This window comes from Dermochelys coriacea, chromosome 7, assembly GCF_009764565.3.
Source record: "Dermochelys coriacea isolate rDerCor1 chromosome 7, rDerCor1.pri.v4, whole genome shotgun sequence".
Taxonomy (NCBI): Eukaryota; Metazoa; Chordata; order Testudines; family Dermochelyidae; genus Dermochelys; species Dermochelys coriacea.
This window is the reverse complement of record NC_050074.1, coordinates 83,281,234-83,306,361: the sequence shown is the minus strand read 5'-3', so window position 1 is coordinate 83,306,361 and position 25,128 is coordinate 83,281,234. Positions and strand designations below refer to the sequence as shown.

General features: G+C 39.8%; 1 protein-coding gene across 8 annotated transcripts in view; it reads right to left on the bottom strand.

The window, feature by feature from the left end:
• Window positions 1-12,464: 12,464 nt before the first annotated feature.
• The window catches only part of COL13A1 (collagen type XIII alpha 1 chain), a 171,649-nt gene continuing 158,985 nt past the window's right edge, over window positions 12,465-25,128 (bottom strand). For all 8 annotated transcript variants that reach the window (XM_043518959.1, XM_043518958.1, XM_043518960.1 and 5 more), the window contains 3 exons: window positions 22,649-22,735; window positions 15,640-15,678; window positions 12,465-12,926 (listed from right to left, as the gene is read on the bottom strand). In XM_043518959.1, coding sequence (XP_043374894.1) covers window positions 12,924-12,926; window positions 15,640-15,678; window positions 22,649-22,735 — 129 coding nt within the window. In that variant the 3' untranslated portion in view covers window positions 12,465-12,923. The remainder of the gene's footprint in view (window positions 12,927-15,639; window positions 15,679-22,648; window positions 22,736-25,128) is intronic.

Genomic DNA, 25,128 nt, shown 5'->3' with positions numbered 1-25,128 from the left:
TAAAAAAGTATCTATTTATTAAAAAATAAACAAACCCTGTCTTACGTATCAACACTTAAATATACTGGGAGATTTTAAAAATACAATATTTCAAATTCCATGGCCAAGGTCAACTCCTAGAGGTGTAGTTCAGTGTCTATTCCTCCAAAATGTCATCTGTACTCGTCTAGAAAGCACTCTTAAAAATGTTCAGACTGGCATAATAATAATTCTGAATAATGTTCTGCATTATTGAGATTAAAAGCAAAACATAAATCAGTGCTCTTACATCATCAAGAAGAAAATCAAAGGCTTGATTTGGCTGAAAAAGCACATAATAAAGTAGTAAAGGATATAGAAAAAATAAACTTTTGCTCTCCTCCTACTAGCTATAATTTAAGTAAAGAATCTGTATTAAAGCTTAAACATTTCTAGCTATCTGAACTAATTCAAAAGGAGCGAAAAACACCTCTCTAATCATCATAATTATAATAAAGATTATTATTAATAAAAAGTATATTACAGCACTTACAACGCCAGTGTATTCCAAGTAATTATGTTGAACATCTAACATACAAGCTGAAAACTTCAGCGTACCAAATGTAAAAAGTATATAAAGATTTAAATGTCTTAGAAATCAATTGATGTGTACAAGAAATGTGTAGAAACAATGCCCCATCACAACATATCCATAATTCATCATTTTAATACAGGTACATTTAAATATTGTACATTCTATTAAAAAAAGGTGAAACATCTCTTGTAAGAGTCAAGAAAACTAGATATATAACAACAAATTGCTTCAATAAATAATTCTCCTGCACAGATTAATTCCATAATTAACATTTGACTGACATTAGTGGGTTGAAAGGAAATTACTGACTTTTAATTGCAAGATACCCAAATTAGATGAATTTGGCACCCAAAAGATATAGAAATAATAAACTGCAGCAATGCAAATGATGTGAATATAATCTATACTACTGAAAAATACTGTGATTTTTTTTTTCTATTGCTTCTGGGACTGTACAGACTAAAGTATGTCATTAGGTGGATGAGACCTTAAAAACCAAGGCCCTGTCGGTTCTGCATGGACATAAAAAATTCCATGGCAGGTGGATTTTCCCCATTTTTCTTGGCCAAAATATCCCCTCCATACACTATTGTGCAGAGTCTTGTCTACCAGTTGCTAATCTGAGGGTTTATCCTGCACAAGTGAAGTCAATGAGAATTTTGCTGGATCAGGCCACTGATTCCTATTCTTCATCACAGAGGTGGCTACATTATTTCTTTGTGTATAGGACAAAGATCTGTCTTAACTTACCCTGTTTAAACATGGCAATTTAAATTCAAAGTAAATGGTGGGGCAAGATGAAACAACATCCATTTGGCTAGACAAATGAGAAGAATGATGGAAAGAATCTGTCATTCTGTAATGCATGTTACATAGGGCTCAATCCTGCAAGGTGTTGGGCACTCTGGGGCACTTTGGCTGCAGTCCATAGTTATCCTTAAGCATATCCTTAGTTCTTTGATGGAATGGGGCCAGAGTGCTCAGCACCTTGAAGGACTGAGCTCCAAATGTGCCTCAAATTTTCATCTTCATTGATTTAGCATTGCTACATACTAGTTCTGAAGGTCCATAATATTATGGCATGCGTGTACTCCAAAAGGAGTCAGAAGTGACTGAGAGTCCAGGGGCGAAATTCTCACACCCCCTCCAGCACCTTTACGCAGGATAAACTGGCCAGAGTGGCATAAAAGAGCTCTAAAAGCCCAGCAAGCTGTCTTCTGAGGACCCTCTCACCAGCTTGGGCATAGGGGTATGCTGGGGTCGGGCTGAGGCAGGAGTGGGGTGGCTGCAGAGCTACAAGCTGAGCAAAAGAGTGCAAAGGTGACCAAAAATCACCATAAGCATTCCCCCCAGAGATCTCAAGTTCTGTAATACACCTGTTAGACATGAAGCACAGACTCTTACCCTGTTATCAGTGACTGGGATGGCAGAAGTACATTCTATTTGTGGTCTCAGGATCATTGTCATAGTAAGACTAGACACTTGTCCCATACTGAAGATAGGGAGGCAATAGATAATCTAGCAATTGCAGTAAGGGCTATGGATTTTAAATAAAAATGTGCTTTGTTTTGAAAGTCTCATCACATGAGAGGGATGCACTGCTTGGTCATTGCTCTGTTCATTATATGTAACAGCAGGGAAAACATGAGCACTTGCAGGAGAGGGGAGGATTTATTGAAGCAGTTGTTGAGATGTTACTGTGAGAAAACAATGGAATTATCGCAAAATGGAATTCCACACTCCCCAGCATGCCCCAAGCCAGGGACACTGTATTTGCACACAGAGCCATGCAAAAGAAAGGAAAAATCCAATATAATCTCTAGAAGTTTCACCACCAAACTGTCACATATACCACCACCATCTGACCTACTGAAATCTCAAAACGACATAAATTAAAAAATATAATGATCTGTGGTGAAAGTACTTTTCAAGTGAAATTTTAAATGATTCTAAGCAAGTCTGTTTCACAAAGAACCAAATTTGTACAATTATTTAATTGTGACCAACAACAAAAATCAGAAACTAGTTGTAAAACTAAAATGGTCTTTGTTCTCTAGTATTTTAAATACTAAATAAAAAAAACTATAAAAACTGTACCATCTTTATTGATGTTTTGGTTTGATACTTTCATCAGTTCAAAATATCTGATTTGAGAGAGGTAATGGTTGGAAAACAATGTAGCAGAAAGGATAAGGTAATAAAAGGGGGGGGATAAAACAATGAACAAGATGTTGCAAGAAAAGATGGTATGAAAGATGAAATGGAAAGAAAGAAAGAAAATCATGAGAGACAAACAGAAGGAAACAGTAAGGGACAATATAGGAAAACGATTCAGAGAACAAAGAAATAGAAAAGAGACAGAGTCCCTGATCCAGCAAAGCATGTAACCATGCGCTTGACTTTAAACATGTGAGTAGACCCACTGGATTAAAGTTAAGCATCAATTTAAGTGCTTTGCTTTATTGGGGCCAGGGAGAACCAGGGGAGAAAACAGGATAATTTTAGAAGGTAACTACCAACATCCTACTGTTTTCAAGTCATAACTGAAAATTTGTTTCTTTTTAATCAGCATTTCAGATATTCCTAATGAGTCTGAGATTCCATAGAACACTAGCAAAAATAACACAGAGAAACTTTCAAGACAACCTTCTTTAAGATAGACCACCTGGTATGAGAGGAGACCACTTTTTGTCATCTGGTCCCTAATATGTTCTTGTTTTGTTTTTTTTTTGAAAATGTAAATACAGTGTTTTAGAGAGACCATATGTATGAGAGGTCACTGTTACCTGGTCCCCATGGGTGGTCTGTGTGGATATATTTCTTTGCACTGAAAATTAACTTGTCAGTAAAAAGCACCAGTTTGCTAATGAACTGGGGAAAAACAGGGCAAAAATGTCATTAGGAACTTTGGGGTGGGGAGTATTTATAATCCTTGTATTCCAAAGTCCCATGTAAAGTACTCCTAAAAGAAAACACAATGAAATAAAAAAGAGCAAATGTATTGCCATAATAATATTATTAATAACAGAAAGAAAAGTGATATTAACATTATCAAACTATAAATATAACTTTTTTCATTAAAAAACAAAAGGCATACCGCCTGCAGTTCTGGTCAGGATCTTACACCCCGAAAAGTAAAAATTACAAATAAAAGAAATTAACCCCTTCATTAACCTGAAGATATTTCTCCCCTTTGTCAATACATTTATTGCATAATCTGTGTGTCTGACACACTATTTAAGGGAATTTTACATCCCATATTCTTTAAATGAAGATATTTCCTGTCCCCTTCATCCTTGAATTATTTTGAAAGTAGACTTTCTCTGAAAAGGTTCTGCATAAGGATGAGAAGAGGTGGATACTGTATAAGGTATCATCTGTTTAAAGCTTTTGCTGCCTGATAAAGGCTCTTCATCGGATGGGTTTAATGCACTCGGAGTGCCTAGAGGCAAATTAGGATAATCACAAGTGTGCCTTTCCTGTGGGCATTCCAGTATCCCATACAATTTCCCCTACAATGACAAACTTTGATAGGTTTGTGTTCTCATTAGTTATTTCAGGGCCTGCTCTCTGTTCAGACTAATATTGCCATACTTGGTACATCCCTGTTTATGAAGCTACCCTGATACATAGTAGTTAGAGTTAGGACCAAAGCAGGAAGCGTCTTCTTCTACCCTTCAAATTACAAGTAAGTGTTCTGTATTCCCCTTATTGAAAAAGCACTGGAATATTGCTTTCAAAATATCCTGGATCATTTAGTAACTTGAAGTCTCAGCAACTCCAAAATGCTGTACTGCCACTTTGTAAGAATAGTGCCACTAGATTATGGAACTCTGAAGTGGGCTTTTTAACACTAATCATGATTCCTAAACCTGTGAAATGGGATCATTCATTTTCCTGGTGAATTAAGTCCACCACATCTCTCAATGTCCGGTCTTAGCAGCCAATCACAAGCTTGTTCATGGAGATAGATGATAACAAAAGGTGCATTTTAGCTAAAAAGCAGTTAGTAAAACACTGATTAAAAACAAATAAACCCCAAAGTAGGCATGATAGTGCCAGCTGAAGTGAGAGATGCTTAATATGGGTATATATAAAAGTATCTTATTTCTGGGATTTGTTCTGATAAAAAATAAATCACGTTGGATTTGATTTCTGAAGATAAGCCCTCGTAGCTGAACTACAACATGAATTGCTAGCCCATTATCCAAATAAGCCTGATTTCTCTAGTGATTAAAATAATGTAATGCATTCAGCAAAGCACTCAAGAACATGCTTAACTTTAAGCATATGAGTAATCCCATTGAGTTTAATTGAACTACTCACACACAAGTGCTTTACTGAATTGGGGCATTAGTGCACTCAATGCAATATTTGTACTTATTTTATAAATTGTAGCTGATTGTTTTATTGCAAGAACTCTATAGTAGTGTTACTCCATACAAATATATATATTATTAGAGTTTCTTTCACTCTCAGTAATAGGAATAAAATAGGGGATGCTGTATTTGTGTGAAGAAAAGGAGTACTTGTGGCACCTTAGAGACTAACAAATTTATTAGAGCATAAGCTTTCATGAGCTACAGCTCACTTCATCGGATGCGTTGTGAGGCACTTGAGGTTCCAGTGTTGTACACTCAGACTTTCATATGAAGAGGGAAATGTAGTCTGTGACATTTAACTCCTTGCCTAATCTTTTCTTCTCTCCAGTAAATCTGCTTGAAACCCTTAGTATCTCATAACTGTTAGAAATTGTACCACTGTGATTCTTCCTTTCAGTCTTGGAATACTTCTGTTAAAATGTACCCACAGAAAAGTTTACTTAAGTGCTTTATCAGGACATAAGAAACATTTCTGGACATCTAAAGACATCATAAACATTATTTTGTTCTGGTGTGAAGTGCCAACTAATACTTCCAATTTGCATCATGAAAGACTGAAACTGAATGGAACTCCAGTATCCAAAGCAACTTCTTAATGAAAACAGACTTTCATCAAACAGCAGAATTTTTGTCTATCATGCCAGGATATAATGTGACTGTACAAATTTGATAGAACTTTTGTTTGTGTGTGTGCAAAAGATTCATTAATGTATTGCTTGTGGGGAGAACAAAGGCTATGAAAGGATTAAAGATGGAATCATCAAAGGGAATAGACGGAAGTTTGTCATCTTGTAACCAGGAAAGGTAGCAAAGCTTTTATCATGTCCTCTTGGAGCTGCTCTCCAAAATGAATATACACATTTTTCTTTAAAGAGATGATTGTTCAAGAGTTTCCTTCTTGTACTGAGAGTCCCACAGAATTATTGTCTGTATCTGTATGTTACACTTACTTTACATATTGGCTGCTGGAAAACAAACCTAATTCTTCATGTGAAGAGTCTGATGCTGAAAATAGAATTTGGGAAAATGATCCAAAAAAATGTAATTTTCTAGCTCTGCTGCTGGCCTCTGGAAGGAGGGGTCAAAAAAAAAACAAAGCAAAAACTGTTGGTATGCCTATCTCCAGTAGCCACACCATGCATGTTGGTCAAGGACAATACTCTGGTGTGCGTGACTGAAGAATTCCTTCAAACTCCTGGTTGGTAATTTGCAAACATCTTCAGGCAGGATGTTCTTCTCCTTTCATTGTTGCAGTCATCCCCCAAGCTTGTCTCACTTTTTGGCTATCAACCAAGGAGTTTGACCCTTGAAGTGGTAGACAAATGATTTAATATGAAAATGTCCTATCAAAGGTAATACCTAATACTAGCACTGCTTTTTATTGCTCTAGGTTTTAGTAGAAATAGACCAAAATCTGAACCTTGAATCCAAACCTTCAAATTTCAGGGTGGTTCAAATTTGATTCCACTGATGACAAAATGCCTCTACGATCTGAGTTCTAGTTCTAATCCAAAACTGTAAGGGTCTGAAATCTTGTAAGAATAGCTGTTCAACCAAAATTTTAGACTAAGAAGGTGGAAATATCGTGTACCCGATATCTCACTGCAGCACTAATAAAGCAGGACTAGATCATGGCTGGCCCTGTATTGGTGCACAAGGAGAGCACGGGGTGGACCACAGTACCGGTTTCTGCAATTCCTGAATGCAAAGGCAGCAGGAGTGTTAGTGCTGCCAGCAATGTGAAGTACTCTGAATGGAGTTAGACCATGCCCTGTGCCTTTCTATCAGCTGCTAGCCACCCAAGAGGAAGGAGGCCTAGGAACTGAGAGAAGGCGTGTTCAGGAACTTCCAGTAGTGCAGTGTGGCCCTTTGAATCTTCCCCTCATCACTAGCAGAGCTTTATCTTGTGAAGACATAATAGCATTTTTAAGTTTCTGTTGACGGGCCCAAATTTTTCTAGGGTAACCAAAGGAGAAAATTCAATTTTTTTTCCTTAACAGAAGTCAATTCCCCTTTTTTACTTTGTGAATTGCCTGCTATCTATGTATCATTGCCTCCTCCTCTTGAAAAGAACACTCGCTTCTCGCACTCTCAGATTTCTGTATACCTTGTAACACTCTTCTACTTTTCCTGTAGCTTCTTTGTTGTTAACTCTGTCAGACTCTCTCAGGGACAGATTTTCAAAGATGTTATGGCTCCTTAAAGAACCTAAGCGAGTTAAGTGCCAAACTCCCTTAAAATAAGTATTTAGTATTTAAGAGCCAAGTTTTCTTTTAAACTGAAGTCTACGAATCCCCTTTGCCTCTAAATATTTGCTATTTTTCATGTAAAGATAAAAATAAAACTAATTTGTAAAGTCGGTGGAATCTACTCCGAGCAAAACCACACCCAGTCTACACTACGGAATTACTTTGGTATAAATACATTGCTCAGGGGTGTGAAATATCCCAACCCCGAGCAATGTAGTTATACCAACTGAAGCACCAGTGTAGACAGTGCTGTGTCGCCGGGAAAGCTTCTTCCGTCAGCGTAGAGCGTCTTCACTAAAGCGCTACAGCGGTGCAGCCAAAGCAGCGTTTTAAGTGTAAACCTGCCCTCAGTCTTGAAAAATACATGCTTTTAGATTTAAAATGCTTAGACCTGAACGTAAGCTTTCAGAGGATGTTTATGTGTTGCAGGGGGAACATTGTGGGGAAGAAGGAAAACTGAACTATACCAGGGAATAGAGGACTGAACTGAGGAGGTCCTGATATGGAGGAAGAGCAGCACACAAAGTTAGTTTCCAAATGGGTAGGGAAGGAAGGCTAAAGATGGGGCAGGTCAGTAGAAAAAACAGAAATCCCAAACCACTCTCTGCATAGGGCTAGAGGCATTACTAGGAAGGAGACTAATTGTTACTATTGGAGGGGACCAAAGGGGGAGACTAATTGTTGCTATTGGAAAATAATTATTTGGGGGGACCCCTTCAGTGCATGGGCTCTGGATGTGCTGATCTCTTTGATATTTTACTCCATCACTGCCACTGAAGATGGGTGTGGGTCAAACTGCAGTGACATTTTTAAAATGTGCAGTGACTTTTTTAGGAAACCACAGAGGGAATGTTAAACAAACCCCTGAAAGGCTTAAGATCTGATATCCAGACTCAGCAATTCACAGCCCAGTGATATATTGGAAATTATTTAGAGAACAGGCCAACCCAAAACTCTGAATGGAATTGTTTGAAGTAAAGCTGAACAAAGTGGTGAGAGGAGCATGAACTGATACTTGCTAGGTGTGTGTACTTGCACATTGCTGACTAAAAGGAAGTGGGTTTTAGCTGCAGCTATTGGTCTTTGATTCACGTACACTGGTGTAAAGCAGTAGCAACTCTACTGAAGACACTGGAATTATACTGGTGCAATAAAGGAGTAAGTAACAGGAACATCAAGCCCATTTTGTCTAGAGCTCCCAAAACCTCTCTTTTTTCTGTAGGGTTGCCATGTGTCCAGTTTTTGACCGGAATGCCCAGTCGAAAAGGGACCTTGAGGGCTTCAGTCAGCACTGCTGACCGGGCTGTTAAAAGCCTGGTCAGTGGCGCAGCAGACCTAAGGCAGGCTCCTTGCCTGCCATGGCTCTGCGCAGCTCCCAGAAGCAGCAGCATGTTCCTCCTCTGGCTCCTACACGTAGGGACTGCCATGGGGCTCCGCACGCTGCTCCCACTCCAAGCCCCAACTCTGCAGCTCCTACTGGCTGGGAACCACGGCCAATAGGAGCTGCGGGGGTGGTACCTGTGAACGGGGCAGCATGCAGAGCCACTACATAGGAGCCAGAGGGGGGACGTGCTACTGCTTCCGGGAGCTGCTTGGGGTAAGTGCTGCCTGGAGCCTGCACTCCTGACCCCCCTCCCATCCTCCAACCTCCTCGATCCCAGCCTGGAGCACCCTCCTGCACCCCAAACCCCTCATTCCCAGCCACATCCCAGAGCCCTCACATCCCCTACCTCAACCCTCTGCCCCAAACCAGAGGCCCCTTTTGCACTCCGAACCCCTCAGTCCCTGCCCAGAGCCCCCTTCTGCATCCCAAATCCCTCAACCCTGGCCCCACACCAGAGCCCGCACCCCCAGCCGGAGTCCTCACCCCCTTCCGCACCCCAACTCCCTGCCTCAGCACGGAGCCCCCTCCTGCACCCCGACCCCCTGAGCCAGCCTGGTGAAAATGAGCGAGTGAATGAGGATGGGGAGAGTGAGTGACAGAGAGAGGGGGGATGGAGTGAGCAATGGGCTGGGCCTTGAAGAAGGGGTAGGATAGGGGTGGTGCCTTGGAGGAGGGGTGGCGTAGGGGGCGGGGCAAGGGTGTTCGGTTTTGTGCGAGTAGAAAGTTGGCAACCGTATTTCACTGTCATGATTTAGTGGCTTCCAAGAGCTCTGGTAACTGTGTTTCAAGCTCCCTGATGCCTCAAACAACAGGTTCCTTCCCCATAAATTTATCAGCTGAAAAACAGCCTGAGAAATAATAAAGGAATATCATACTCCTCTGAGCACATGCATTAACTTTCAATTGCCATGTAAAACAATGTTACAGATGTAAGTTTTGTTTTGTTTTCTTTTAGATTAAAAAAAAATTCTTACCGTGACTAATCCATGCCATGCAAAAAAGAAGAACACATTCAGAAAACAGGATAGGGGCAGACAAAAAGCAGACAGTTGTGAATTTTCTTAGGATTTTGTCAATGCCTGCTGTTTAAGGACAGCCACCATTTTTAGAAAGGGTTGGACTGATTCATCTTGGTTGTTTCTTGGTATGAGGTTAGCAAAAGGATTCCTCTCTAATGCTGTAACAACCCTACAAGGACTCAGTTATAGGGTTACTACTAGGGCAGGGATTTATTTTGACTTTCGTATGTGCTGACCTTTTTGTGTCTGATCCAATTATAAGACTAGAATTGGGTAGTACCAGTTAGTGTTCAGATAACTGCTGCCGATACCAGCCACGCTCCACAACCTTGTAACAGGTAGCTGGATTTGATATCAATGTTTTTATGAAAAAATAGTGCTATATAGTTGTCAGTTCAGTTCTCATGCTACACCGTTTCAGACAAAGTGCTCTTAACCCAGGGCAATGGCAGTTCTGTTTATATTGTAGCTCCATTTGGCAATAAAGAGGAATCTGTTGACTAAGATAACAAATTGGGAGCTCTCTGGATACGATACATGCTGTATACTGGGGCTTTTTTAACTTGCAGTTTGTCAAACCAGGTGTTCACCCTCCTTATACTGCATAGATATGAGATTCTTTTTATGTAAGACTGATACATACAGTATTGCAAGTACATTGGAGGTAGGGAATATATAGCACAATTGTAAAAGAGACCTGCAGTATTGCATTAAGCAGATTGATTTCAGTGCCTCTGTTTAGTTTAATTGATTGAGTACTCTTTGTTCATCTCCACTGTGATTTTTTGACACTATTAGCTTCCCTTCTATCCCCTGAGAATTCTGAATGGCAAACTTTACTCCTAGTATTTCACCTTTCAGACATGGGCTACAAAAGGTGCACAAGTTTTAGAAATTTCACATCATCCCTTTCTTTCCAATACATAATACACACAGTGGGCAACATTCAACCAAGGCATAAATGGATTTATTTCAGTGGGAATTGCAATTATGTTGTGACTGAATTTGGTCTGTTGTGTACAACATGAAATGCACAAGCACGAATGGAGTTTGTATGTTATTAGAATCACAGTTTGGCTTGTGCATAATTATATCAAATTAAGATTGATGGTTTAGCAATCTCTTTCAAGTGGTCTTTACATATGGAGGTCAGTTGCTACATTAGTGTGGCACCCATTGTGTTCTTTTAGAATCATAGAATATCAGGATTGGAAGGGACCTCAGGAGGTCATTTAGTCCAACCCCCTGCTCAAAGCAGGACCGATCCCCAACTAAATCATCCCAGCCAGGGCTTTGTCAAGCCTGACCGTAAAAACCTCAAAGGAAGGAGATTCCACCACCTCCCTAGGTAACGCATTCCACTGCTTCACCACCCTCTTAGTGAAAAGGTTTTTCCGAATATCCAACTTAAACCATCCCCACTGCAACTTGAGACCATTACTCCTTTTTCTGTCATCTGCTATCATTGAGAACAGTCTAGATCCATCCTCTTTGGAACCCCCTTTCAGGTAGTTGAAAGCAGCTATCAAATCCCCCCCTCATTCTTCTCTTCCGCAGACTAAACAATCCCAGTTCCCTCAGCCTCTCCTCATAAACCATGTGTTCCAGTCCCCTAATCATTTTTGTTGCCCTCCGCTGGACACTTTCCAATTTTTTCACATCCTTCTTGTAGTGTGGGGCCCAAAACTGGACACACTACTCCAGATGAGGCCTCACCAATGTCGAATAGAGGGGAACGATCACGTCCCTCGATCTGCTGGCAATGCCCCTACTTATACATCCCAAAATGCCATTGGTCTTCTTGGCAACAAGGGCATATTGTTGACTCATATCTAGCTTCTCGTCCACGGTAACCCCTAGGTCCTTTTCTGCAGAACTGCTGCCTAGCCATTCGGTCCCTAGTCTGTAGCAGTGCATGGGATTCTTCCATCCTAAGTGCAGGACTCTGCACTTGTCCTTGTTGAACCTCATCAGATTTATTTTGGCCCAATCCTCTAATTTGTCTAGGTCCTTCTGTATCCTATCCCTACCCTCCAGCGTATCTACCTCTCCTCCCAGTTTAGAATCATCTGCAAACTTGCTGAGGATGCAATCCTCGCCATCCTCCAGATCATTAATGAAGATATTGAACAAAACTGGCCCCAGGACCGACCCTTGGTGCACTCCGCTTGATACCGGCTGCCAGCTAGACATGGAGCCATTGATCACTACACTTTGAGCCTGACAATCTAGGCAGCTTTCTATCCACCTTATAGTCCAGTCATCCAGTCCATACTTCTTTACTTTACTGCTTCTGTAACATACACTGTGATGTTCTCTTTAACCTACTAACATAGTTTAATCTGAGTGGGCACCTTGGAATTGAGAAATTAATATAGGTAAACCAAGAAGAGTATTTAAGATGTGCATATGCAAATTAAGATTATTTTCTTCTGCAAATTTGCATGTAACCCTATGATTGACACTAAATGTGTATTCGTATGTACACTAAGTATTCATATACGTCTCTATTCATCAAGGCATTCAAGCAGCTACTTAACATTAAGAACGTGCATAGTCCCACTTAAAATTAGACAGGTGCTTGAGTACCTTGCTGAACTGGTGCCATAATCACAAATGCTGGTCCTTCATGTGGCTAACTGGTAATGTGAGACATGTCGTCTTAACTAGTTACAAGAGTTTAACACAGATTCTGTATGTGTGTATGTGTTTTGCTGCCTAAACATCTTCACTGATGAATGGGCACCTTTGTTAAAATAGCTCCAGTAGTGTCCTCTAGTGGTGGTTTGGTTGCACTAGGATATGGCAAACTAAGTAAGAAAGCCCTTATGCTCTATATTGATGTAATAAATAAAAGATAGAAGTCCCTCATTTTAATAGCACTGCTGGCTGCCCCAGGCTTTCTCCAGCAACACCATAGTTTATTCACAAAAAGATAACTGTCATATTTCATTTTAATAATAAAATCCATAACACTTCAAATATTCTTTAATTTTCCTGATTTGGCAAGGGAAATGACCTTCAGATTTATATAGGGCAGTTCCTTTTGGCACCTGAATGCAATAATTTATTAAGTTCCAATACTTATCAAGTGTGCACAAATATCATGCAAATATTACAGCTGGACTCCACAACAATATAAGCATAATATAGACACAGAATTATATAAAGTATTGACAAACAGAGAAAGGGAAATTTAGTATTTTCTGTACAAAATATATGCAGCTTTTGATAATTTGTAAAATGTATAACTTCTTGGCATTTCAGAAAAGAACATTGTATAAAAATAAATATTCTATGTACAAAACACACACAGGCCAGTCCATGGTTAGAACATTACTGCAAAAGAAAACATAAACCTGTGTTAGTTTCACAATTCAAACAGCTGCAAGGATTTCTTAATGGAGGGAAACACAGCTGGGGGGACCTTCTTATGTGAGCATGCTTCGGGACACACAACAGAAGAGGATGCAATCAAGAACCTCAGGAATGACCATTTTCATTTGTCTGGTTAGGTAGGAGGGGGTAAATGTTGGATGATTCTCCACCCTCCTCAGCCCCACCACACCTATTGAAATTGCTGTTTGTGGAGCTGTTTTCTGCACTAATGCAAACAACAGGTAATACTAATAATAATGATCCAGAACCTGAAGAGTGGCACTGATGGATACGGAGTACTTGTGGCACCTTAGAGACTAACAAATTTATTAGAGCATAAGCTTTCGTGAGCTACAGCTCACTTCATCGGATGCATTTATGAAGTGAGCTGTAGCTCACGAAAGCTTATGCTCTAATAAATTTGTTAGTCTCTAAGGTGCCACAAGTACTCCTTTTCTTTTTGCGAATACAGACTAACACGGCTGCTACTCTGAAAACTGATGGATAAGTAAGCCTGAAATGGCTATAGGGCATCAGCTTATGCAGCTGAACTGCAGAAAAAGAAGGGACCTGAATAGGTTTCTATGCTGTCTTTCTTTAAAGAAAACATGTTATTATAAGATTTGTGTAAGTGGATGTCTGTGAATATATCATTGATTGGAATCTTCAGATCAGGAGGCCCCTATATTTCCATCTGATATTTCCATTTCAAAGATTTCAATTTCTGCTTGGATATCTGTCAGCCAGCTTGGGGAGCAGGCTATGGTGGTGTCGTCCCTATTCCTCTTGGACATCAGATGTACTGCAGGGTCTCAGTGCCTCCTTTGATGTCTTCCTCAAGGACTTGGTTGGGGGGAGCATCCCTGGGATGGAGTAGGTTTTGGGCAGCCTTGTAAGGCTCTGAGTTGCCTCAGGTAGTGTGTCCTTTCAAAATTAGCACAAACTGTCATGACTGCAAAGCTCAGGCAGACCACAGAGTTTGAGTGTTCTCCATCCTGGAAATACTTGGGCCAGGATTTGGCAAAATAATTCTATTTTGCACTTAAACAGCAACCTTTATCCAAAGATCTCAAAGCACTTTACAAATCAGTTAATTAATTGATCTTCAAAGTGCCCTGTGAGGTAGATAATACACCCCTTTTTGAAGATGAACATACTGAGGTTAAGACCTAAATGATCAAAAAGGACTTCTAGTTCAGAGTCCTTCAATTGTGGATGTCTTAATTTAGAAACCAAGGGCCTAATTTTTAGTGGTTCTGAACACCTACAATTCCCAGTGAAATGCATGAGAGCTGCAGGTGCTCACAAGCTCTGAAAAATCAGGCCTGATGTGTCTAAAGTTGGGCACCCAATGTTAGAGGCAGGTTTTGAAAATTCAGTCCCATGTGACTTGTCCAAGGCTACAGAGTATTTCAATGGAACATAGATCCATAGATTCCAAGGCTAGAAGAGACATTGTGATCATCTGGTCTGACCTCCTTTATAGCACACACCATAGAACTTCCCCAACATAATTCCTAGAGCAGATATTTGAGAAAAACATCCAATTGTGATTTAAAAAATGTCAGTGATGGAGAATCCACCACACCCCCCAGTAAATTGTTCCAATGGTTAATTACTCTTACCATTAAAAATGTATGCCTTGTTTCCAGTCTGAATTTGTCTAGCTTCAACTTCCAGTCACTGAATCATGTTACATCTTATACAGCCAGGACTAAAATGTGAAATTCCCAGTCAATATTATAAACAGCATTAGAGCTGATCACAGCACTAGATCTTGAATGTCAGTAGATCTTTAGATTCGAATTTCCAAAGGGGACTAAGGGAGTTAAGTACCCAATTCCTACTGACAGTCAATGGGAGTTATATGCCTGACTCCTTTAGACTCTGTGAAAATCCCAGCTGTAATGTTCCCTTCAGAGCTTTTAAAACCTCCTCAGTTGTAAAACATAAAGTATGCTAATTATAACCCAGGCAGAGTCAGAAAGAAATGTGGAGCTTTAGTTTATTTGTTTTGTTTTTTATCTTAGCATGCTAGATTGGCTGTAATAATAGTTTGAAACAACAACCCAACCACATATAAGATATTTCTGTTTCAAACTCTTATCTCATTTACACCAGTAACTCCAGATTAACTCAATTTAAGTCTACTAGATCTGCAGGTGGTTTAGAACCTCTGAAAATCAGATCAATTACCTTTATTTGGGTGCCTAAAATGGATTCAGGTGCTTAATATTAGGCACTCCACTTTGAAAATTTTGGCTTTTTATGTGCCTCGGTTTCCCCAAAATGAGGATAACAGTGCTTACCCATCTTTGCAAAGTGCTTTGAGATCTATGGATAAAAAGCATGATTTGCTAATAATATATTAATATGTAGGAATATAACACAGCTAATGAGTTCTGATTCTGTGCAACTATAAGATATTTTTTAAGCCTGAAATATTCAGAGTTGCCAATACAATTCCATAATCTTTAACCTATTTTATTTTTGTATTATTGGATAAAACAAATGGACAGTTTTGGTCCTTGCTTGTCATGAGGACTGGCACTGAAAATCCACTACATGCTTTACACATCTGTTTTGTCATTAGAAAGACTCACAGAAAAGCATCTGCAAAATGCAGCAACACCTTTAATTCAGCACAGTCATAGAAATTACAAGATTATTTTACCTTATTCCAGCAGCCCTGAACTGGCAAGCCATCTTCCCCCTACAACAAAGAAGGAAACAAACACAGTTTAGGATCAGGAGACAGATCCAAAAGGAAGGAAGGAAAGGGTTAACTAATATAGCTGCAACAAACATTTTAAGTCTGAGTTGGGCTGGGATAAATGTCCTAATATATACAATTTCCCCCCTTCTGTTTTGGGTGATCCATTTTTCTGACTGAAAGACATGGTTAGGGTTCAATACGAAACCAGAGGTTCAAGAGGGAAATTTGTTGGTGTTGTGCAGGGAACACACACAGACTTCCTGTTGATGGGTATTAGGCTGCAGGGTTATGGATATATGCTCTAGTTCTGCTCAGAAAATGTGTTTGGCCCTGCTTTTCTTGAAGAGGGAAACATAAAAGCTCCAATTCAGGAGTAAAACGTATCAGGATGTTGGCAGTGGGAGACAGGAACTGGTCTGGTTATGTTGTCATGCGTGACTCAATGTCATAATTTGGAGGTGACATGTCATTCCTGACAACATACAGCAAAGCGGATCCCAAACACTGCACTAACATTTGGACTTGCAGGAATGTCTAGAAAATATTTTCATTTCATTTATCTGGGCTGGCTTTAGCATTGAGTGAGGAATGGTCACTTTGTCCACTTAAGCAAAATTCACTGGGAGTTATGCTTTCTTATGTCTTGGCTGTATGGTCCTTATTTCTAAATGTCAAGAAATCCCTTGTGTCAAATCAGAAATCTCTGTGTTGTACTGCTTGACACTTTTATTCCATTTGTAGATATTCTTCAATAGCAAGAAAGGCGATACCAATGGGACACTGGCAAACCCTGTAGAGCATATAGGGCACAAAGAAAAAGGTGTGTCAATCTGAGATTTGTTAGAACACCAGTTCAGGATATGATTTGGTACTTTAAAAAATTTTGAAGTTTCTAGATTGTAAGGTGTTCATAGTGGGGACTGCCTCTTTATGGGGGCATATTAGGGTGGGGTGTTTGGGCACTACCATGTTTATTAACCATAGTAACAGGACAGATGCAGATAATCTTGGCCCAATAAACCCATTTTTAAAGTGTTTGCTCTGTGCTTTTTGTGGGGAGTGAAGTGTGGGATTGAGGCCTTTCAGTGCTGTTTTGAAATGAGGATGGATGCAAAGTGTTTTTTCTAGTGTGGCTGGCTAATCCCTTAGTGTTGGGGTGAGGCCCAGAATCAATGCCATCCAGATGGAGGCTCTGAGAATATATTAAAAGAAATTATGCCTCCATTTTGCTCAATTACTATAGTGGTGGCATGAGTCACTGATTTGGGAGAATGGATTATAAAACCGATTTCATTAATCTTTGAATGCTTATTTCACTGTCACAATAGGAACGTAACTGTTTAATAATGAAGCAAAATATTTCACATCTCAACGCAAAAGTTTGTTTTTAATGTTAACTATAACATTTATAAATCTGATTGAAAATTTATTTGGTCTCTGAAATCAGGCTCCTTTACTTCTGCTGTCACTTTTCATCAAGATGGTTGCTGCTATGCCCAACCTAATTAAAAACCTAATTATTTTAAATGCTTACTACCAGGTGGTAGGTAGAGCCCTGTACTGAGGAAAATGGGTGCAGTTTTCTTTAAAAGGGCTGCTTTCCACTATCTTTCTTTCTTAGTTACCCCTAATCCTGGGTACAGCCAGGGCCAATTCAACCCCTGGGATAACCTAGAGCAGCCTCAGGGGTGCTCTTAATTGTGCTGGCTGGCAATAGCTTACTTGGGGCCACTGTGTTTGTAGGGATTACTGGAATGTGGACTGCTCCAGTCATGCTCCTCCTACCCCAACATGTTCCTACACTGAGAGAGTCTCGGAGGTGGAGGAGTAAAGTTAGCTCCACACCAGATAAGGATTCCTCTACTGTGAGGGAATCTTTAGCTGCCCCTTTAAGACAGCTTTACAACCCTTTTGTGGCATCCTGAATAGCTAGCCAAATAGGCATTTTGCCTCAACAAAATGGATGGGATTAGGCCTGTATTCTCACAGGGCCCAAACCTTCAAGCCTTTCTTGTGCAGAATTCCTTTTGAAGTTGGCAGGATCCTGCACTAAAGGATTGCAGGATCAGACATCCCTATACAGGTTTAGAGTGTTTTTATTCTGAAAATGTTTTGTATCCTGTAAACATTTGGATATTAAAAGTAAACAAACAGGGTTACCTTTGCCTTGGAAACTGGTAGATAAATTTTTGAGAAATGTTATTAATTCTACTCAGATCAGCACTAACCAGCCTTGTGAAACAGGTAATTGAGGATGGTGGGGAGAAATTATTGGGATAATAAACAGGTGAACAGCCTAGCCTAACAAGTTAGGCTATTGATAGTTAGACAGTTCAATCAAATCCTTATAGAAGATGCCTACAACTGCTCTAACAGTTCGAGCTATTGGGTCATATACACTCCTGATGTAACTCTACTGTAGTCAGTGAAATTATACAAAGGATGAATTGGACCCATTTTCTTCAGTCAAATTAGTTTATTCTTAGCTTCTTAACTATTGTAGGAGACATCTCCACAGCTTAACATCTCATTTTTAAAAAAGAAAGGAAAAACCAAAGAGAAGAAAATGAACAATGTTATAATGAGAGAGAAACTAGTTAACTGAAGTACATGGATAAGCAACTTTGATGGATCAAATATCACTGGGTGATGACAGAAAGTCCTTTTCTCTTAATGTAGCCTCCCAGCAATGCTCCCTCCCCTACGCTGCAGGACTGTGGAAATAAATGATTATGGATCCTTTACTGGGGAAGAAGTGGCATTCCCATTGGTAGGCTGGTGGTGGGGGGAATGAATTGTGTAGTGCATTGCAGGAGGAAATGGAAAGTTAGGTGTGTAAAGGAACAGGAATCTGGAAAGTTATGGTTTAAGGATCAAAGGAAGAACAGGATCACAAGGAAGTGTTTGTTGCAGGCTAGTTTGCAGAGGGAGGGAAGTGGGACATGCTTATTAGTAATGAGTCATTAGATTCCCATATTTCAGATTTGCATTAGTTCACAGACTCCATACATTTGTGCAGATCCTGCATGGAAGTAAGTTGTGTCAGCAGAATGCCAGGCATAGGTAAGTGTTAACAGTTTTGGGTCAACAAACATGCTTATTTAATGTCTTGAACTGGCTTCGATGCCAGAATACTGTATATTGTTGGCATTTTCATTTCACCAGATTTCCTGGTGTGTCTCCCATAACAAAAATAGTCAGGAAATAGACATGCATTATGCTGCTGCCCTGCAGTGCAATTTGCAGTTGGAAGTAGTACCAGAGAAGAAAAACTAGTCTTCCAAGAGTAGTGGAAGAATCCTTTTATCTAGAGATACTCAGAGTGTTTTATACAATTTAGGAATGTTCAGTACAGAAGTGACTTGCGGTTGCAGGAGGTGAACTAGTTGACTGAACAGTTCTTTTGCATTTTTAGCTTCTGTGATCATATGTGAGAATAAGGGCAGAATTTGTTTATTTACCCAGTATTCACAGAATAGGAGTTTCCATTAAAATCTTTACAGTTTGGCCTTTGAAGGTGGCTATTATTACAGAAGTATTCAATTATTCACTATGCAGAGAAAATTGAAGTGCAAACTGCAGGGAATAGTTGGAGTGACAGTAACGTTAGCTACTTGCAAAGGCAAAATTGTAAGGATTTTAATGGCAACCACTGTATTTATCTACACAGGAAAAACTCAGTTCAGATGCAGCAACTGTTTCTCAGTAAAGTCTACCCTCCCCCTTTTTTTTAAACGTAATTTTCCATTGGTTTGTCTATGGCCCCAAGTGGTCAAATGAGCAGGTTGTGGTCATACCTTTTGCAAATGTGACTGTGCAAGTGTAACATTGAGTAGGACTTGGCACTAACATTCTAAGAGTATTTCTAGCCTGCAATTAAAGGTGTGACTGAAGCATATGTAGCTGTGGTAGCTTTGGTCTAGCTAGCTTGAATAACAACAGCAGTAAAGCCAAGGCAACACAGGCTAGTTGCTCAAATCCATACCCTGGCTCTCAGGTGGGCTTGTACAACCCACGCTGTCACAGCTGTTCCCGGACTTATCAGATTAGAAATGGAAACTAGGAGGATCATGAGTTTTAATCCACTGACTGTCCTTTAGTAAATCCTTAGACCTCACAGACTCTCACTAGTTCTGCTTGAACGAGCAGGATAAAAATAACAGTGGATGAAGTGAGCTGTAGCTTACGAAAGCTTATGCTCTAATAAATTTGTTAGTCTCTAAGGTGCCACAAGTACTCCTTTTCTTTTTGCGAATACAGACTAACACGGCTGCTACTCTGAAACCTGTCAGTGTGGACATTTTTCAGAGTAGCAGCCGTGTTAGTCTGTATTCGCAAAAAGAAAAGGAGTACTTGTGGCACCTTAGAGACTAACAAATTTATTAGAGCATAAGCTTTCGTGAGCTACAGCTCACTTCATCGTGGCACAGGCAGTTGCTTGGGTGACTTGGACTTAGGTGGCTAGCCTGAGCTGACATTTGTGTGTCCACACTGCTATTTTCAGCATGCTAGCTCAGTTGATGCTATCATAAGCCTGTTTACCCATGCTGAGAATCACATCTCCCAGACATACCCTAAGAAACAGATACTGCCTTTGAGCTGAGTTTTTTTGAGTAAATGAATAAACTGATGCTTTTTAGAGTGATGGTGAGAGCAGCTTTGTCATATTTGGGTTACATACAGTATTTGGGAAAGGGCATTAAAATGATAATATCCCTTTAAGAGTCAAGTAAGATGGATGTCAGGAAATGTACTAGGCAGCCTTCAAGTCAAGAGTAACCTTCTCTGAGACACTAAAGAACAACAGAAAGGAGAAATGTTGGGCCTGCTGCCAAAGCTGAGGCCAGAAGAGGAGTTTGGGCTGGCACTCCCTTATCACAAGAGAGAAGGAGCTGCTGGCATGGGATTCTCCATGAAGGTCGGTCCCTCAGTTCTGAAAGATTCTTCCATTAGAACCCAAATTTGTTTTCAATCTTAATGCACTACAAAATTCATAATTTTCCTCCAGACATTTATGTTGCTCATTAACGACTGAAAGATGACTTAGGTGAGGTCTTTTGTTAAGTTATGACATAAGAGTGGAGTGCTTCAGTCTTTTTTGGACACTCTTATCATTAGAAATTAATTATTGGAAACTCAATGATTTGAAATATTGAACTGGTATGTTTCTCAGGGATTGTTTGAGAGTTATGTCTGCATTCTGATAGGTTGCTTTGAAATGTGGGAGGTGCATAGGTGGTGTGGAGGAGAGTCAGACTTTACTTTCAAGTATTCACACTTGGCCCGTGGAGTTAATGGAGGATTTAAGCATTTCAAATGATCAAATAGAGAGTTGAGGTATTTGAGGGTCAGCTTTCAAAGCATTGGTCCAGCAGGGGTTCTGAAGGAAATCTTAAAGGAAGAAATGAAGCAGTTATGAACAATACTCTGTTAATACTCTGCAATGTGGTAGAACATCCAGACTACTGCTTCATTTCTCCCAGCACCACAAAGGGATGGCTGTAGCAACCGTGACTCATTGCAAAGGGTATTATTGGTCATATTGTGAAGCAAGCCGTGTGATGGGAGGTAGGATGGAGATTGGTAAGGATGGCACCATTGCTGTAGGTTTACAATTCATGCCACTATTTGGAGATATCATAAAATAACAATCAAGAATGAAAAGCAAACAGAAGCATGCAGGAAAGGGAAGGTAACACCATACCAATGGGCAAGGGGCATCCAGCCCGTCCAGCCCAGGTAACCCCGGCTCACCCTTCTCGCCTTTAAAACCTCGGAGTCCCTGTTCATGAAATCAACCACTATAATTATTCCAGTCAATGCCATCCCCTCCATGCCATGGGAGAAGAGGCCCAGTCCCACACTGGTATAATCAAAGGGCACTCAAGCTACATACCCAGTACATAAATAATCAGTGTTTGAATCTCTAGTACATAACTGGTAGGAAAGGTTGCCTTGCTGGTTCTGTATTCTGTGTGAGTCAGAAGATGCTTTTCTGATTTTGTTCAATCTGGGAGGAATCTATTGGTGGGAGGAGTGGGAAGAGGATCTCTGTTTTTAGAAATCATCTTCAGTTGCTGTCCCCACTTTGAAATGAAAGAGAATAACTTCTGTGCAGGATCTGGCTGGGCACATACACTGCACTTATCACTGTGGTATGCAAGTGACTCCTCAGCTTGAGCAAATAATATACCTGGGAGGTGAACTAAAAAGATGAATGATAACATTTTAGACCCACAGAGCTTCCTTAATAGCTAGGGTATGATTGATACATATAAAATAATCCTTGCTGCCATATCATTATGTTTTTACATTAGTAATTTAGACAATAATTTGCATAATTCTTGCTACTTTTTAAATGTAAAGAGGCTTCCAGTGAAGTGAGATAATGTCATGTTGAATGACACAGCCATCTTGATCATTTTTTGTACCTCCCATCAGATTTCACACTGATTTTTGTTTTCCCACTGGGTATCCTAACCTGGGTGCCCTGTGTCATTATCAAGGAGCGACTCCCTTACAAATACATCAGATGGACACTGCTCAGAGCAAAAAAGAAGGCATTTTAGATTTCATCACTGCTTAAGAGTGATGATATTAAACATTGCCAAAGAACAACAACCCATAAGTGGGGGCATGGAAGTTCCAAGGTTCTCCTTTCATAGCAAAACCCCTTTGCTCTCAGCCTCCTGCCATTTCACCCATTCCTTTTTGAGCTCCTGAAAAGAAAGGGCCAAAGCCAAAGTTACTCTATAGCCCCATTGCTCTTTAAGGGACTGTTCCTGCGTCACACTGAAGAAAACAGCTGTGCCGTAGACTCCAGCTGCAGCAGCGCAAGACCTTATTTAAGCAATGTGACTTTTGTTATAGCAGGCTGCTCTTTATGTCCGTCATTTACTTGAAGTTTTCCTTCTTTCTTCCTCATTGGCAAATCTTAAAATAAAACATTTTATAAAACAGAACATACCAATGGACAGGGTGCATCTAATCCAGGCGCTCCTTGGTCTCCCTTATCCCCTTTAGGCCCTCTAGAGCCTTTCTTGCCCCTCTCCCCCTGTAAATAATAGTTTAGTCCAAGAAAAAAAATACACAAAAGCTTTAGGATCATCCATTTCAAATAAATGTCAGAGATAGTTTAAAAAAATAAATAAATAAACAAATGTCTAGAAAAATATTGTAAAAAAGGAGATTCCTTCAGTTAAGTTGTCCTTATAGGAAAGCCTTTTGTGGATTTATTGATATTTTTTATTTACTTGTATTACCCTTCAGCAATTGTCCTGATAAGGATTCTGATCCCACCATTGCATTAACTGAACTGTCAGCCCCCTGAACTTTGGAGATGGGATTGCACTGGGGACTCTTCCAGCCAGAAGAGTGACACCTAATACCACTCTGCAGACTGGCTAGGGGGAGATGTTTGGACACTGAATGATCCTAAGCCTGGCTCGGGAGCCCAAGTGTGTCACTTCTTTGACTCTCATGAGTTCCACTGACGCAAGGAACACAAAACTGGATGCTTGATTCCAAGTCTGGCTCTCCTGTTTTGTCACATCCTTGGACTGGATTACCAATTCATTAGTTTTACACCTGTTTTCTTTTATACTTCTCCTTATCCTTCCCCCCAAAGTATTTCTGGTTTATAGTAATATAACAAATAATTTTAAATGCATTCTCTTAAATGATTTTTAAAATACTGTATGTTTTACGTAAGCATTTTCCACTGCTTTTTTAAAATACTGTACTTTAAAAAAATAAAATGTCTCTCTTCCTTGATTAACAAAAGCAGATCTGTATCTGTCACAGCTTTAATTTTAGCAAATGAATTAGCCTGATATTGCCATTGTTTTGTGCAGAGAGGGTCTGAGTTTTCTCTGATATAAAATTGGTTTAAGTCAGTGTCATGCCATTGACTTTAGTGGAGTTACTCCTGATTTACATTGGGGTCCATGAGAAAAGAATCACACCCACAGAATGAAATTCATCCCTGTGCAGAGGGCCAGCATAAAGCCTGTCTAAAAACAGGGCATAAGTGGATCTTAAACAGTGAACAGGTCTCCCACTGGCTCTCTGCACAGGGTAATTTTCATCCTCAACTCAAACTGAATTAAATAAAAATTCTAAGCGCAGGTCAACATCAGGATAGGCCTTCATATTTACAAGAAAATATATATACAAAATATCTTCATATTAATTATATTTTTCAAAAGAGCAGAACTTTTCAAAGCTGCTGAGGATACAATAGATGTGGAATGGCTGAAGAGGGAATTTTATTTAGTTCCTAGATGGTAAGGATTAGAAGGTTCAATAAAATCAGGCAGCACAGGTATAGATTTTTTTTTAAAGAAAAGTAAAAGATTTTAGACAAAATAAATTAAAAGCTGACAAAAGAAATGGATGGGATAGGAGAGGTAACTAGGAGAAATCACCGAGGATCAAACACTGGAACAGAGAGAGGATAATCCAGGAGAAAAAGTGGAATGGGCTGTAGTGGAGGGAGGAGGAAGGACCCAGGAAAAAAGGCAAAAGAGGAAGAAGGGATAAAGGGGACAAAGGTGGACCTGTAGAAGCAAGGAATATACACGAACACACAGACAGGAGAAGAAAAAAATAGATATAAAAAAATGTGAAGAGTTTAGCTTTAATGCACACTTTCAGCATTTATACTTTTTCAGTTGGGTTATTCACAAGGCTGTCATGTTCCAGTAACATTTCAGTTGTTACATAGCACACTATTTTCATGACTGCACTGGATCTTGAAGGCTATTATTATACATCCTACAGTGACATAAGAACAAAGGGCTCTGCTCCACAGAAAAGATCCATAGTATAAAAAGGCACAGTTCTGTCTTTTCCAACTAGAGGGCCTATGAAGGGGATTTTTTTGCCAAATTACTGCAGAGAATGGGGTGGGCACTTCAGAACCTATTTTCAATGTGTTCATCACAATGTATGTACATAAATCTTATTAATAGCCCATGGCTGTTACTAGTACCTACTATTAAAAAGATTTTAAAATAACACATTTTCTTGCTGGAAAAGAAGCTATCAAACACAAGACAGGTGTTTGCATTCAGTTGTTAAAACTCTCTGTTCCAGGTCTCCTGTCAAAGGGAGTCCATCTCAGATGATCAAAATAAAAAACATCTCTGCTTGAAGAAGTCTATGTCATGTCATTACTGTGGTATGTCTCCCATAAATGGGTATGAAAGTACCATAGCCTATGCTCAACCCTGGGATATGGGAAAGGAGAGCAAACTGTTGGTGACTAAATGGTGTCTCTCATTAGCCAAACTATTTGGTGGCTTAACAATGCATTTGAGCACACAGAAGTCTCCAGATTTCTGCAGAATGGAGCTTGTGAGGTATTTGTAAGAATGTCAATTAGACTGGGGCATCGGACAAAGCCATTTGCTATGGGAAGCTTAAATTTTTTAAAATAAAATTTAC